The 13,965-nt window shown below is 35.3% G+C and overlaps 1 protein-coding gene across 10 annotated transcripts in view; it reads right to left on the bottom strand.

Moving 5' to 3' along the window:
• FRYL (FRY like transcription coactivator) overlaps positions 1 to 13,965 on the bottom strand; it is a 158,657-nt gene that overhangs the window by 15,177 nt on the left and 129,515 nt on the right. For 9 of the 10 annotated variants that reach the window (XM_079305556.1, XM_079305555.1, XM_079305557.1 and 6 more), the window contains 7 exons: positions 13,094 to 13,255; positions 12,734 to 12,808; positions 11,444 to 11,620; positions 8,608 to 8,811; positions 7,678 to 7,848; positions 3,669 to 3,922; positions 1,501 to 1,708 (listed from right to left, as the gene is read on the bottom strand). In XM_079305556.1, coding sequence (XP_079161682.1) covers positions 1,501 to 1,708; positions 3,669 to 3,922; positions 7,678 to 7,848; positions 8,608 to 8,811; positions 11,444 to 11,620; positions 12,734 to 12,808; positions 13,094 to 13,255 — 1,251 coding nt within the window. Of the gene's footprint in view, positions 1 to 1,500; positions 1,709 to 3,668; positions 3,923 to 7,677; positions 7,849 to 8,607; positions 8,812 to 11,305; positions 11,621 to 12,733; positions 12,809 to 13,093; positions 13,256 to 13,965 lie in introns of those variants that run through there. The other variant, XM_079305549.1, reaches the window with a different exon arrangement.

A 13,965-nucleotide genomic window follows, 5' to 3' on the forward strand; every position in this document is an offset into this window, starting at 1 on the left:
TCCTGCAGGGTTTCTACCTTCTTCAAAAATCAGTCCTTTATCATGTTTGATTATGCAGACTGTCAGCTTAGCCTAATGTAACACTGCACTCTGCTGTGTACTATTTCATTAATCCTGGAAGTTACATGTAGAATAAAACTGTATAAAGATTATGCAGACAGCTGCAAAGTTAAACACAGGAAAGAGCAGGAAGGCAAAATGGAAAGGTCCAGTCAAACAAGGTCTCCCAGGTATCATTTGATCATTTTAACCCTTCTCTGCACCCAGTAACAACTCCTCAGGAACATTATTTGCCCATGCTTGAACACTGTTGTGCAGATTATCCAACTTTACATCTGTTAAGACAAGTTTCATCCTTCTTCCTAGCTCCCTCATTAATAAGCACAAGAGAATATGAGCTCTTGTTTTACCACTTTCAGGAAATGAATGAATGTGTGAAAACCAACTGCAGTTAAGCTTTGGTATAATAGGGACAAAACAAATCCCTGATGTCCACATGAAGCAAAAAGACAAAAATCTACAACCTGTAACAAATTTCATGGCCACAGTGCAACATTGCTCACCATAAGATGGAAAATGGTATAGATGTGCAAACAAACTATTCTATGGGAAAGGCAGAGTATGAATTTTTCACATTTAAGTTACTACCCATATGGGATAAAATATGTGCTAGTGTGGGACTTTCACTGAGAAATTTATTATATGCCAAACAGCAAGCAAAATTAATGTTAGAGATACAAGAAAGGGCTGGAGCCATGAGATCTTGTCCTGAATGTTCTCTTAGCTCATTTGGCACGTTGCCTGTACATAAAATGAATTAATTATACTTATTCTACCCCATAGAAATTTGCAAAAAATCATTACTTTTAAAATGTAAAAAACTCACCCCCTACATATAGGGGAAACCAGAAAAATTAAGCCATAGACATTTTGTGTTGGAGAGCTGATCTGTGAGGTAAATATAGTTAAAGAGAGGCATTTGAATCATCCAGCTCCAGTGGATCTCCTCGTGTTTCAATTACTTCTTTGCAGAAAGAAACCTTTTTCTCACAAGACAGATGCAAGATAAATTCATTAATGTCTGTCATGCTGTGATCCCATAATAATGACTCCCACAAAAAAAAACCAGGAGAAAGACATTAATTCTGTAATCATCAGAGAACTTGAGGGATGTTCAGAAAATAAAAGAAGGGACACAACCCAGACTAAGAGCTTGCAAGAAACACTGAACTGATTTTTTTGAGCTTTTCTCAATTTTTGTTTGTTTTCTGAGCAAGTTCACTCAAAGGCAATGAATACAGCAGATATCCTATGGAAAAATAGAATATGACAGTGTAACATCAGTTTAGCAATGTGTTTTTCTGGCATGCTTTTATTTTGCTTTCTAAAGCTTCTTGCCACCATAATCTTGAGGCTTTTGCAGCTTCAAGGGGAAAAATAGTTTCAGAAGTAGGAGTAAAGCATTTCAGATGAGCAAACATACACAGAGAATTCACTGACCTGAAACAACCTTGAGAAGACATGAAATGTATAGACAGCACAAGACCCATCTGTATCTGACAGCATTTGATTGACGTGGCAGCGCCAGGCTTGCTCTTCATCATCGTAGGACACTGGCTGGAAAGCTGCCAATATGGCAGAAAGAAATGGGGAAGGAGGAGGGGAAGTCTGCACTTCTGGGAAACCATCCTGTTCTTCTTCATCTTGGCTACAAACAATAAGTAACAGAAATTACCTCCTCAGCAAACTCTTTAGGAAAAAAAACACCTTCATTTTGGCAAGAAGGAGAAAAACAAGAATTCTGGATTCCAAACAGCATTTTGTAAAATAAATAACAGATCAATTAAGGTAACTATGAGCCAAGAAAAGAGTAAACAATCAAAACGTGTTGCTACTGCAATACAATAAAAGTTGCTTATACTCTCCAAAATTTACTACAACATGTCAGTTCTGCACAGAACTACAAAGAACTATCTGGAGGTTATATATAGGTATAGACACCCCTATATATATGTACACCACTTAGAAACAGGCTTTTTTTTCTTGCCCCAAATGACTGAAGTAATATACCGTTCTTCAAATTTTTATTGATCTGAACAGATGGTCCACCAATATCTGTAACAAGTTTTAGCCTTCCTTAAGGGAAGCACAAGAGCTCATTTAGCAATGTAACAGTGCTTCATAACTGTCTTGAGAAACATAAGCAAATGGAGATAGATCGAAACACTTTCATTTTTATGGGCAATCAATTTAACAGGCCTTTGTTCACAGAGGAATCTGCTGCCGTACTTGCCATTAGGCATCAAAGGATTCCAAGTACTCAGATAATTTATTAAAATAATCTTTTAAATCACATACAGTTTTCCATGACAACTGCCTCATTCACAGCAGCACTAAGTACATCTTAAACAAGACTTAAACATGTCCTAAACAAGAAGTATGGGTGCTGGTTTTAGACATCTTCATTTTAGTAGCACAAATCTCAAAAGTTAAGACCAATTCCTTTTGATTATCATCTCAAAGCAAAGCTTCAAAAAAGATTTTCAAATATTTCCTAACTAGCGAACCAACCCTATCACTTCTGTCACTCTTTAGACTAGAGCTATGAGATTTTTCATTTGCTTGCTTACTGTAAATAAAATAAAACATGAGGGATTGTTCAGTTGCAAATTGGAATTAAACTGCTCTTAACTGGTACCAGCCTTGAATTCTCACAAGGCCTAGTGCAGTAGGTCATGTATGGGATCACAAGAGTCACATTTCTCTGCCTCTCCTAGTAAAACCTTCTCAACCAACTTCTTTTATATCTCCTGTTGTGCTCTTTTCTGAAAAAGCCTCCTTAAGAGATCTCTCTGAAAGAACAGATGTCAAGTCAATGTTCTTATATATACCAAGTCTCTCCATTATTCAATCTAAACTTCTGAACAAATTTTAAATATGAACAAGTCTATGAACAATTTGAATTTTTTTTTGTTTTGGTTTGTGGGTTTTATTTGTTTGTTTGGTGTTTCTTGTTCCTTTTCCTTCCTTCTTAGACTGTTACTTCCAGGGGACTGAAAGTTTCACTTTAAATCTGACTCAACCAGCTAGGATGAACTTTAACTCTTCCTTTCAATAGTTATTTTTGTTCTCTATATTAAAATGAAAAAAAAAGTTGTTTTAGTTTAAAATACCTTAGAAATACACAGGAGACTTATGAACCTTAATAATGTAAATAACCCTTGAGCAAATCCAAAGACAAACTGACCTGACTTCTACAGAAGCTTTGATTAAAAATAACCCCAACCTTTCCCCCTGTTTTTTCATGTCTTTGGGTGCTGCTATGTCAGAGCAGTTAAAGAGCTTTACTCTGTTATACTGTTTGCAGCTGATTTTTCATATTTCTGTCCTACTGATGGTGAAGAAAAGTGCTAATTTCTTTTATTCAAGAATTCTCATATTTTCCTGCACAACTGTTTTCCTTGTACCAGCAACAACTGCTGAAAAAACTACTGGGTTTAATTGCTCTAATGGCAAAACTGATCAACTATTATTTCACAAATGCAAACCATAGTTTAATATTTTCATATTTATGGGATTGATGGAAATCTCCATACCATAGAAAAGCCAGTTTGATGATGCACTGATAACATGTAATTTCTGTCCCTTATAATCAGTATTAATCTTACCTAGACAAACCAGAGAAGTCAGCTTCTTCTTCTTCACATCTCTCATCCAGCTCTTTCAAAGCAAGAGTGACATCCTCTTCACAGACAGATTCAGAATAGCTTTCAGGAGCTGCTGCCTCTACCAGCTCTGGGGTCTCTTCCAGCTCCAGAGATTCGTGGCAGACCAGACAGTCTTGCTGCTCATGCAGTAGGTACGACCCAGTGTCTTCACTAGCAGTGCTAACCTGCTCATCCCTTACTGCTGAACTGCCTTCCTGTGAATCACACATCCATTTATTAGTATTACTGTCAGGGCCTATGTATTCTTACCAGTTTTTGTTACAGTAAAGTAACAGTTATAAAAGATTATTTACAAATATTTACTTTCAGGTCTTTGGCTCGTTCACAGAGTTTTACTTGGGCAAAGATAGACATCCTATTTGCAATGTTTATAAACATCTGGTAAACATTAATATCCTAGAATGTGACTTATTTAGAGCAAATTCAATTTCTCAAATACATTTAATTAAATCTGTTAGAGAATACTGACAGAAAAATGTGCAAACAGCCTGAACCTTACTGAAATCAAACAAACCCAAGACTTCACATTTTACTTTTCTAAGTAAGGATTAAAATGAATGCATCATGCTTGCTTTTGGAGTCCAGAGCAAGTACCAGAATATTTCTTTTTCTTTCCACTCTCCATTTTAACAAATTTCTGAAGCATAACTACTTAGTAACAGTGTAATGGAAAGGGACATTGCACTGTTTTTATTATTTTGCCATTACTGCTAATATGGGCATCTTTAATTGTTTTACCCTGAATCTCTAAATGTAGGTTTTCATTAACAGGCAATTAGAGAGAGAGGATAATTAAACTCAGGTAGGTAATATTAGAATGACCCTTTCTCCCTTCCTCCATTAGCATTATTATATTCATTAACATCACCATATTGAACAGACGAATTAAGATTCAGTTCATTTATGATAAATTAATTTGAAACCTTTATATTGGATTCCTCTGTGGAACAAAAATAACACTTGCTATTTCCTAAAGGCACAAATTATCACATATTTTCATTCTTAGTATGCCAGTCTTCCTCCACTGGCATATCCAAAACTTCCAAAGGAACCTTTGGACAGCCTCTAAGTGTACACATCATTTCATGGTTTTCATCAGTTGAAACAGATCAAATAACTGTACACAAATTAGAAAAGACAATTCAGTTTTAAACAGAATCATGTAATTTTCTTTCACAGTGATCCTTACCAAATCTCACTTTGACTATGGTACTCCTCCATGTGACACTGCTGCCATTTGACACAGATAATGACTTCACTTCTTATGCCACTTTTGTTAAAGCAAAATCTGGAATTTCTTTTCACAAGAGTAATTTTGTCCTACTGAGCAGCTGAGGCACATGGGAATGCAGGACACTTTTACAAAACCTCAACAAAATAATTTGGATTGAACCAATGGTCTATTTCTGTCATAGATGTTAATACAGGATACAGAGTTGCACAGATCATGACTGGTAAATGTAAAAATGACAGATACATTTTTTGAAAATATGCTTATTATTAGTAAATAAATTTACTGCCAAGTTTAAGTCTTCATAGTGCCATGACTCCTGATTTTTTTTTCAGTGTGTCACTGGACATTACCACCAGTATGAATATTCCTTAAGTATCTTAAAAAGGTGATTTATATATGCCACAGAGCATTAAGAAAATTATTTCTAGTTAGCCACTCCCTCACTAATCTACAGTGCAAGTGAGTAAAATAGAGAATCATTTTAGTCAGAATCTTTCATATACATAAGCTTGTAAAACTTATTTTTGAACAAAATTATTCTTCTCAGAAGTCTGAGAAGTGGAATGTGAACTATCTTTTTTTATATTTTCTAGGAATCAGCCAAATACATGTAAGTAAACTATTAATTTAAATACAGCAACCCTATGAGACAAACAAGGAACTCAATTCATCTAACCAGCACAGTCCTGTTAGTGAAAATTAGCTTCAATTTTTCCCATATTGTCTTACATAAACTTTGATATATACTCATTTATATTAAAAGCATTTTGATAACTGACAGCATATAATGAAATGCTTGTGCTGAAAGAGTTTTATATATAAAGTACAGGAGCACAGGAAAAAAACCACCTGCTCTATGCTACAAGTTGTACAGTTTATGTATTCAGAACAAAATCAGTTTTACTGGTTTCATAAATATTTCAAGACCAGTCAATAGTGTGCCCATTTTCAAGCTCATTCTAGTAAAAGGCATAAAGCCAGCTCTCTTTTTGAGCAACAAAATCCAACCAGACAGCTAAGCCTTGTAGAGTAATAACTTTGAGTGTTAGAATTGTGCTTGAAGAAACCTATGTATTTGTCCAAGTCTCAAATTCTAAAAAACACTAAATAAACCTGGAGCACATCATATCTAGTGAATGCACATGTATGCACTTGCAGTATTTTTTTTATATGCAGCAATTTGTTCCGAATGATGCCTAATCATGGAATTATTTTACAGCCCAGTTTAAATGTTTTCAAGATTTTAAAATTACCATAGTGCTCTTTTGTGTGAATGTTTTCACCGTATTATATCAGTATAGTTATCTTATGAAAGTAGCTGCAAAACAACAATGAATTCCAAGGGCAGTCTCAGAAAGAACTATGAAAATGTAAAAATTAGTTACAACTGAGGATGTGCCACATGCCAGCAATGGAGATGGCAAAAGTTTTTAAGTGTCCTTCCTCAAACATAATTCTATTGGATCAAATATGGGTGCTGTAGATGAGCACAAGTGACAACAAATTGTTTTGACAATCTAAGCACAGCTGTTCTGCAACAGTTGGGACAATATATCAACAGCAGTGTAATGAAACACTTTTTGAAAAAAGAACATAGATAATCATAATGGGAAAATATGAAAACGTGGGGAAAAGCACTTTATGAGCATCACAATATTACACCTTTAAAAGGTGAGGATTTATCACAGGAAATCAGCCACTCCCCCTTTATTATACTCTTGTTCTTACAGTTTTCTTCATTAAATATTAGCTATGTCTGTGGTCTGCCTGTTAGTAAGAGCAAATTTTCTAGCAGCAAACAGATAAACAAGAGCCTTTAGAAACCTGAACTAGCCCAGTCACTTGAACTAGTCAGTAGATTGTTTAAACCAGGCTGGCTGAATACTCATTCTTAAGCGACAACAGTGCACTCACTGGTTAGTCCAATACACATAGGAATGGCTTAATTTTCTGGATGTATAGTTAAAGATGGGATTAGCTAACATGATGCAAATAAAAATAAGATTTCCAGTAGCATAAATAATTTTAAATGAAGAGATAAATGTTCATCTAAATGAAGCCACTTGGAGAAAAATCGTAGCAGATGAGGGTTGGTTTTAAATTAGGGTGTCTTTTCAAATTTTAAATTATTCAAACATTTGAAAACACAATAAACTGAAGTACTCACAGATTTGCAGGCGGCCATTAGCTTGAAATCTGTCTCAGTCCACATGGGCCTTTCCAAAAAAGTATACCACTAGCATCTGTAGTCCTTTCTAAAGGATTATTTAATGGAACCAACTGCTAACACAGCTGGCCTGAGGTTTTATTCCCATATAGCACCAATCACAACCCAAAGAAAGCAAAAAACAAAAAGGGGGGGACAGGGGGAGGGAAATAAAAAAAGTATTTGAAAGAAAATGTTGCTCAAGAAGGATTCTGACCATATCAAGTAAGAGCATTTTGAATATTAGCCTGTTTCATTCTGCACCATGAAATGATCATAATCAGCCCTTCAAGAATATTTTTAACCTGTGGTAAGTTCCCTCAGTCCATCCAAGTAGTCTCCATGCTGAGGGAACATTTTGTAAGAACATGCCAACAGGTTAGAAATATTAAAAGCAAATCAACTAATCAGTGTAACAGATGAAAATTCAGTTGAAAAGAAAGCCAAAGGTGCTGCTAAAACTAGAAGGAGCTCAAATCAGCCATGCACCAGCCCACATTTCTCCCCACCTCAGGCAGCTGGTTGCTAGAGTTATCTAGAGAAGAAGCCTCCAAACTTGGGGTCTCAGTTCTGATTTGAAGCACCTCTTCTGTTCCCACACTGCTAGTGGAATCTTGAGACTGAAGTGATAAACCAGCATGATCTGACACTGTTTCATCTATGGCAGAATCACTGATTAACTAAGACAGAAAAGAAAAAAACACAATTCTTCAAAGGAAACAAAAACTGCAGGTAAAGAATCCATTAGTTTTGAAATAGGCTGTTTCAGTACTGTTAGCTATTTTAATTCATTCACATATTATGAATTTCACAGCTTTACACTAGAACTATTACAAGCATCACATGCATTTCTGCAACATTTCACTTTGAAAAGAACTTTTTCCTTTAAGGAAAATTATTTTCTTTCTTGTTTTAGATGTTCTTTTTGCTAGACTGAAACCACTGAAAAGCAGAGTATTTTGTTGGGAGCAACATTAATACTTAATTTAAGCTTTGCCTAAAGTCTGAAAAGCAACATATGCATCAAGCTGCTTCTCATCAAGACTTTTTCTTAATTTCATTTATGTAATGCAGAGAGAGACTTTTGAGGGGCCAGCATTCTTGATTTTCCCAAGTTATATGTACACAGGCTTCAAAATCCATAATTAAAATAGTAATTTCTGTGTTTAAACACAACTTAGACCCCCATATGACCACTTAATACTCTTGATCTTATTTAGCACTTGGGGTGTCTTTTTGACCTAGAAATCCACAAAGATACACACTTATATATAACAGATGCAATTTTGTAGTTGTATTTAAAAAAAAAACAGTAATTGTAAAGACACTAAAAAATAAATATAGTACTAAAATTATAAATTGAAAATTATAAATTATGTACCAATGTGGTAAAGTAACTTTTTTCCTTCTCAGATTTCTTCCACAGAAAAATAACTTACCATCTGTGAACGAGACAGTATCTGACTTGCAGTCAGTGCTGCTTCTTCTTCTGAAGACTCATCAGTATCCTCCTGGTTGGTCAAGTTCAAGCTGGGTGTGCTCCCAGAGTACTGACACTCCTGAAGGGATGGTGTGTCTCCTTTGTCAATGCTGTCAAGAGAGCGCCTGCGAACGCCCCAGTTGAAGTTGTCCATGCTTTCACCCTGTAATAAAAAAGTTTGCACATACATGGTATGTATGAGTTTCACACATAATTAAGTTAATACACAAATGAGACAGTGATAACACGAGCACTGTATGCATCATGAACAGAGTTTCAATCAGCCCTTTAGTTTTATTAAAATTTTAAGTACCTTGTTAAATCCTTGTAAATAAAATCTATGGCAAAGGAAGTAGAATTCTTTTGAATATCTTCTTGGAAAGTAACTCAAAATGTAATCTAGAACTATATCAGTATTGATTTTATAATCTGACTAGAAAGTACAAACACATCACAGACAACAACAGATGAACAAGCCAGGGCACCAGGCTGCAACTTACCTGCAGCTCCTGGTTAGCAAAAAGGAAAACACATATAATTAGAAAGAACGAGGACAAACACTTAAAGATACTCTAGAACCAGGGAAAAATGTTTTATTACATAGGATTTGCCAACAGTAAAAGACTGATTCAAGCTCTGGAAAAACGCTTTAGTCAAAAAGCTAGTATTTAAAATAATGTCTCTTTCTAATGGAATTAAAAAAAAAAAAACAAACTGACGACAAAACAATAAAATCAGCATGCTTATGATACATTTTCTCTAGCGTAACATGTAAAGCAACTGTTCCAACAAACATTGATGAAGTTCTTTAACTAACACACATGAATCTATACTGACCACATCCAACTGACAAAACACTATCAACAATAATTATATACAGGGTGTAGAAAAGGATGATGTTGTCACTAACTGTTTTACCAGCTACTTTGTGTGAGTTTTATGAAGTGCACCCCAAATACCAATAGCTGGTTCCATTATCTTTCTGCATTTTCAAGCTGAGATATTTAGGTTTCAAATATCCATCATACTACATGACATCCATATCTTAAAAACACTATTATTTTAATTCATGAGTACAATGATGATCTTTGATTTTCTCAGGCACTTCATCAACATTCAACAACTCAGCTAAGCAATATTGAAAACATGGTGAAGTTCACTTCACCTGTCTACAGTTACTAAAACACCACATTTACCCCAAACATGTTTCCAAAACTGCCTTAATAGAGTATCTCTTGTGGCAGCTTAAGAAGTCACCATGACTCAATAAAAATGCAAACTAAACATTTTATAATCCCTTTGTCTCTTAGTGATTTCTTTTCCTCAAAAGAAGATGAAAAGCTATGACAAAGCAAAATAATTTCAAGTACTACAAAGTGCTACTACTGTGGGCTGAAGCACTTAAGTTTAATCTGGATATTACTCAGATGTTAATGCAAAAGCCTGAGTTCATGCTGTTGACATTAATTATTAGCAATAAGGAACATTCTATACTTTTTGGTGAAAAAATAAGCCAGAGCTCTTATATTAAGTGCATGATTTATATGTAACACTCTAAATCTGTATTATCTGTGGTCTTATTTTTTTTTCTCTAGTACAGCACTACATATTGCATTCAGGCAAGTAATAAAATGAAACTGTCTGTTCTTAATTATGATCTGCTATTAAAATTGCACAGAAAATGAAGTTAAACATTAACTTCATCTAGCAAGTTTTCAAATTTTGCAATCCTATCTGCAAAGTCTTGTCTAGTGTTAAAATAATGTTTTAATACTACTGAGCCTCAATTCTGAACTGTTTGACTACTTGTATTCAACACAGGAAATGGTGTCTGAATATTATGTGGGTACATCTATGCAATAGATCATAATGAGCCTGTACTTTTCCTAGAAGGTGCAAATACTGGCTGAAGTGAAGCCATACACAGCAAGCAGGAGGAAAGTGACCCTGTAAAGAGGTCTAGATAAATCGAGAGAAGAACAATCAGTGTTTTGATAGGTAGGTATTCTTAGTAGCCTGTGGACTCATGACCAGCGAGAATCTCCATTACTAATTCAATATTTTGCATAGACTATAACAAAACCACTGCAAGAAACTACAAAGCATTTAACTTTTTTCTTCCCAGTCCTTTTACAGTCATACTTTTAAGCTTCACCAAATTCTGGTCTGAGCTTTTTATTGATCCGAAACAAGTAACAGTTGTTAACAGAATCTTTACTATTTTTCAATACTTAATTTTGTTTTACCTCCCATCTCTCTTTGTGACAGAAGGAGAAGTAGAGGAAATATAAGAACTGCAATATACCAGATATAATGTAGAAGTCAAAGCAAGCAATTATAGAGAGTAAGTCAATTATATATAATGAGATAGTGTATACAGTTTGTTACTTTAAAAGCCTTTCAGCAAATTCTCAAAATCCAGAAATGTATCAGAAACAATGATTATGGTATTTTCTTAACACACTGTTCCATAATTAAGTTTTCTCCTGCATGATACCCAGGTGTTCAGGCTGACATTGGCTTACACTGTAATATCACTTCACTTTCAGATAAAGTCAAATAAATCCCTACAAAAAAACCTCAACTCTTTCCCCCAGAACCAGCCAATAATTTGCAACAACTTAACCCTGCAAAGTTTTTGGCCCAGGTTTCCCTATCTAAGCTCCATCACGTCATAAATTCTTCTGAACTGGATTAGCCAGTAGGGCTGCCAATTCCTTAGAATTGCACCAACACAACCTTATTTTTAAAATGCTCTCAAATGGAAACACACAGAAGAAACCCCAAGGTCTCACCTCTGCATCTTCCAATTCAACATCTAAAAAGTCAAAGTCTTTAAAAACTCCAAATTGTTGTTCACTGGTATTGTCTTCTACAGCTACTTCCTCCTCTTGAATCACCTCTTCTGTTGCTGAAATTAGACTAGTTTGTTGATCTCCAACTTCCAAGTCTTCATTGGAAGAAAATACAACCTGCAGATATAGGTAAAAACAGAAGTAAGAACTTCCAAATTCTGTAACTCCAAAAATCAGGAATGCTGCTTCCTGCCCCTGAATGGAATTAGTGGCAGCCAGCATGACTAACCCTATATTGATAACACTTTGCTTCAAGACTAGTTGCATTTCAAACTACATCTTTAAATTAGTGGTATCATTCTCTGCTTAATGTAACTAAGAGTTACAAAGGTATAAATAGAGAGAAAAATATATCATCCAAACTTCACTTTCATACCCACAGTATCAGTCAAATTTAAGAACAAAAACAAGCCATCATAATAACCATCCACATGACACAGACCATATTGTTTTCAGGTACAAACTTCTGTGGAAGGACTGTACACCTTTAAGAGGGTTCCAATATTGGGCTACTGTGGCCTTTACAACCTTCACAAATGACAATACTCTGTTTATTTCCATACACTTTTTATATACCATTAGTTTCAGCCTTCAGGCATATATTTTTATTTATTTTAGCTTCTTCCAATAGATTCAAGATCCTTCTCCTACCAATATTTTCCCCAGGAAAGAACTTCAATCCTACAATAAAAAAATATATTCTAGATAACAAAGGTAGGCTATCCACTCTAATTTAAAAGCTGCCAATGTCATCACCACCATCAAGCATAATATGCCAGTGGGGTTCTTTATACAGAAGTTAAACTATCAACCTATTTTTACTCAACAGTTAAGACATTCCCATAAATAACCATGTTTCAAGGTATATGATCCACTGGTTATTTTCAATGGATTCTATTATATTTTCAATACAGCATCAACACCCTTGCAGTCCTCAGCTACTGCTACCCCTTCTCTCAAAAGCACCTCTCAAAAGTAATGGACTTGACAGAGATTTAGTTCAGTTCTCTTTTCTAGTCAAGACAACCATGCCCACTGAAGTCCTTGAGGAATAATAGTAATCCATTACTTCTGATCTTTTTTCTTCATCCTTCAATTGGATTTGTGAATTGCTGAACCAAAACTAGCTTGTCCAAATCCACTGTTCATAACTTCACCAACATCTAAAAATGCAATACCATTCTGCCTAGTTCAGTTCAGAAACCAAAACAAACCACCATCACCACTTACCGAAGGATTCTTGGGAAGACCAGAATCTGGACCACACAGAGAAAGCACATTCATTAATTTCTCCCTAGTCCTTCTCTGCAAAACATACCAAAGAAAATCACATAGCACGGCAGCTGCTGGAGGTGCAGGTAAAAATATAAAACATTTACATTTTCAACTAGTCATACTGCATATTGATATCCTCTAAAAAGAATCTTAAATTTTTTTACTTTTTCCCAGTATCAGCTTTTAGCTATATTAATTTACTGCTTTGCTAAGATATAATACAGACTTCAAATAACACCTTCAATACATTTTTTCTTAATACATTTACAAACACTGTCTCTAATATATGTATAAAGTGTTTGAGGTACAATGTACCTGGGATGGCTGTGGTCTCTTCCAGCTGACAGGAACCAGTGCATTTGAATTGGAGCCTGAGGAAGTTGAAGAAGTGCTCCGGGTCACAGCAATGACTTTTGGCTTCCCATTTCTACCAGCTGCACTGTGTTGATCACCATATTTATTCCCAATAATTGGTGTCTAGCAAAGACAACAAACACTTAAAATTCAAATCTAGATCAGTAAAGACTACCCATTTAACTTTAGAATTTAGCATTATATGAAATGTAGGAGGCTTTGTCTGTTTGTAAGCATTCTATAAAACTCATGTCTAATCCACTGAGCCTTGGTATACTGGGAAATACAAAGCTGAATACTTGCACCCTACGCAGCAAGCTGCCATTCTGCCCACTTGTGTGGCTTTGAATTATGCATCTTTTATGCTGACAATCCCATTATGTTTTTAAACATGCTCTAAAACCAACTGTGCTCTAAGTTTAAAAGATGCAAAGCTTCTCTACAGAATCATTCCCTGACATGAACAAACTGTTTTCACAGACCAGCAACTTCACAAACACATACACGCTTCTGTAAAAACAATAATCAAATTCAACTCTTTTGGCAGCAAATGCTAATCCAATGAACTTCATGGGAATTCATCTTGTCTCAATTATCTACATGCCCTGAAATTTCAGTAGTGAATGTACTCACCAATTTAAGTAATGTTCCTAAGACATCTCTATCTCCAATCATTATCTAGGGTTAGCTTCAACCAGCTCTTACGTCTGGCCACTCCTAAAGTTTCTACAATTTTCATGTTGCGACATTACACTGAAGTCACTTGGCCATGCTCCCCTTTTCAGGTGAAGAATGAGTATCGTTGATGGTAAGGCTGATATTTTAAACCACAG

The sequence above is a fragment of the Erithacus rubecula genome (genome assembly GCF_903797595.1).
Source record: "Erithacus rubecula genome assembly, chromosome: 5".
Taxonomy (NCBI): domain Eukaryota; kingdom Metazoa; phylum Chordata; class Aves; order Passeriformes; family Muscicapidae; genus Erithacus; species Erithacus rubecula.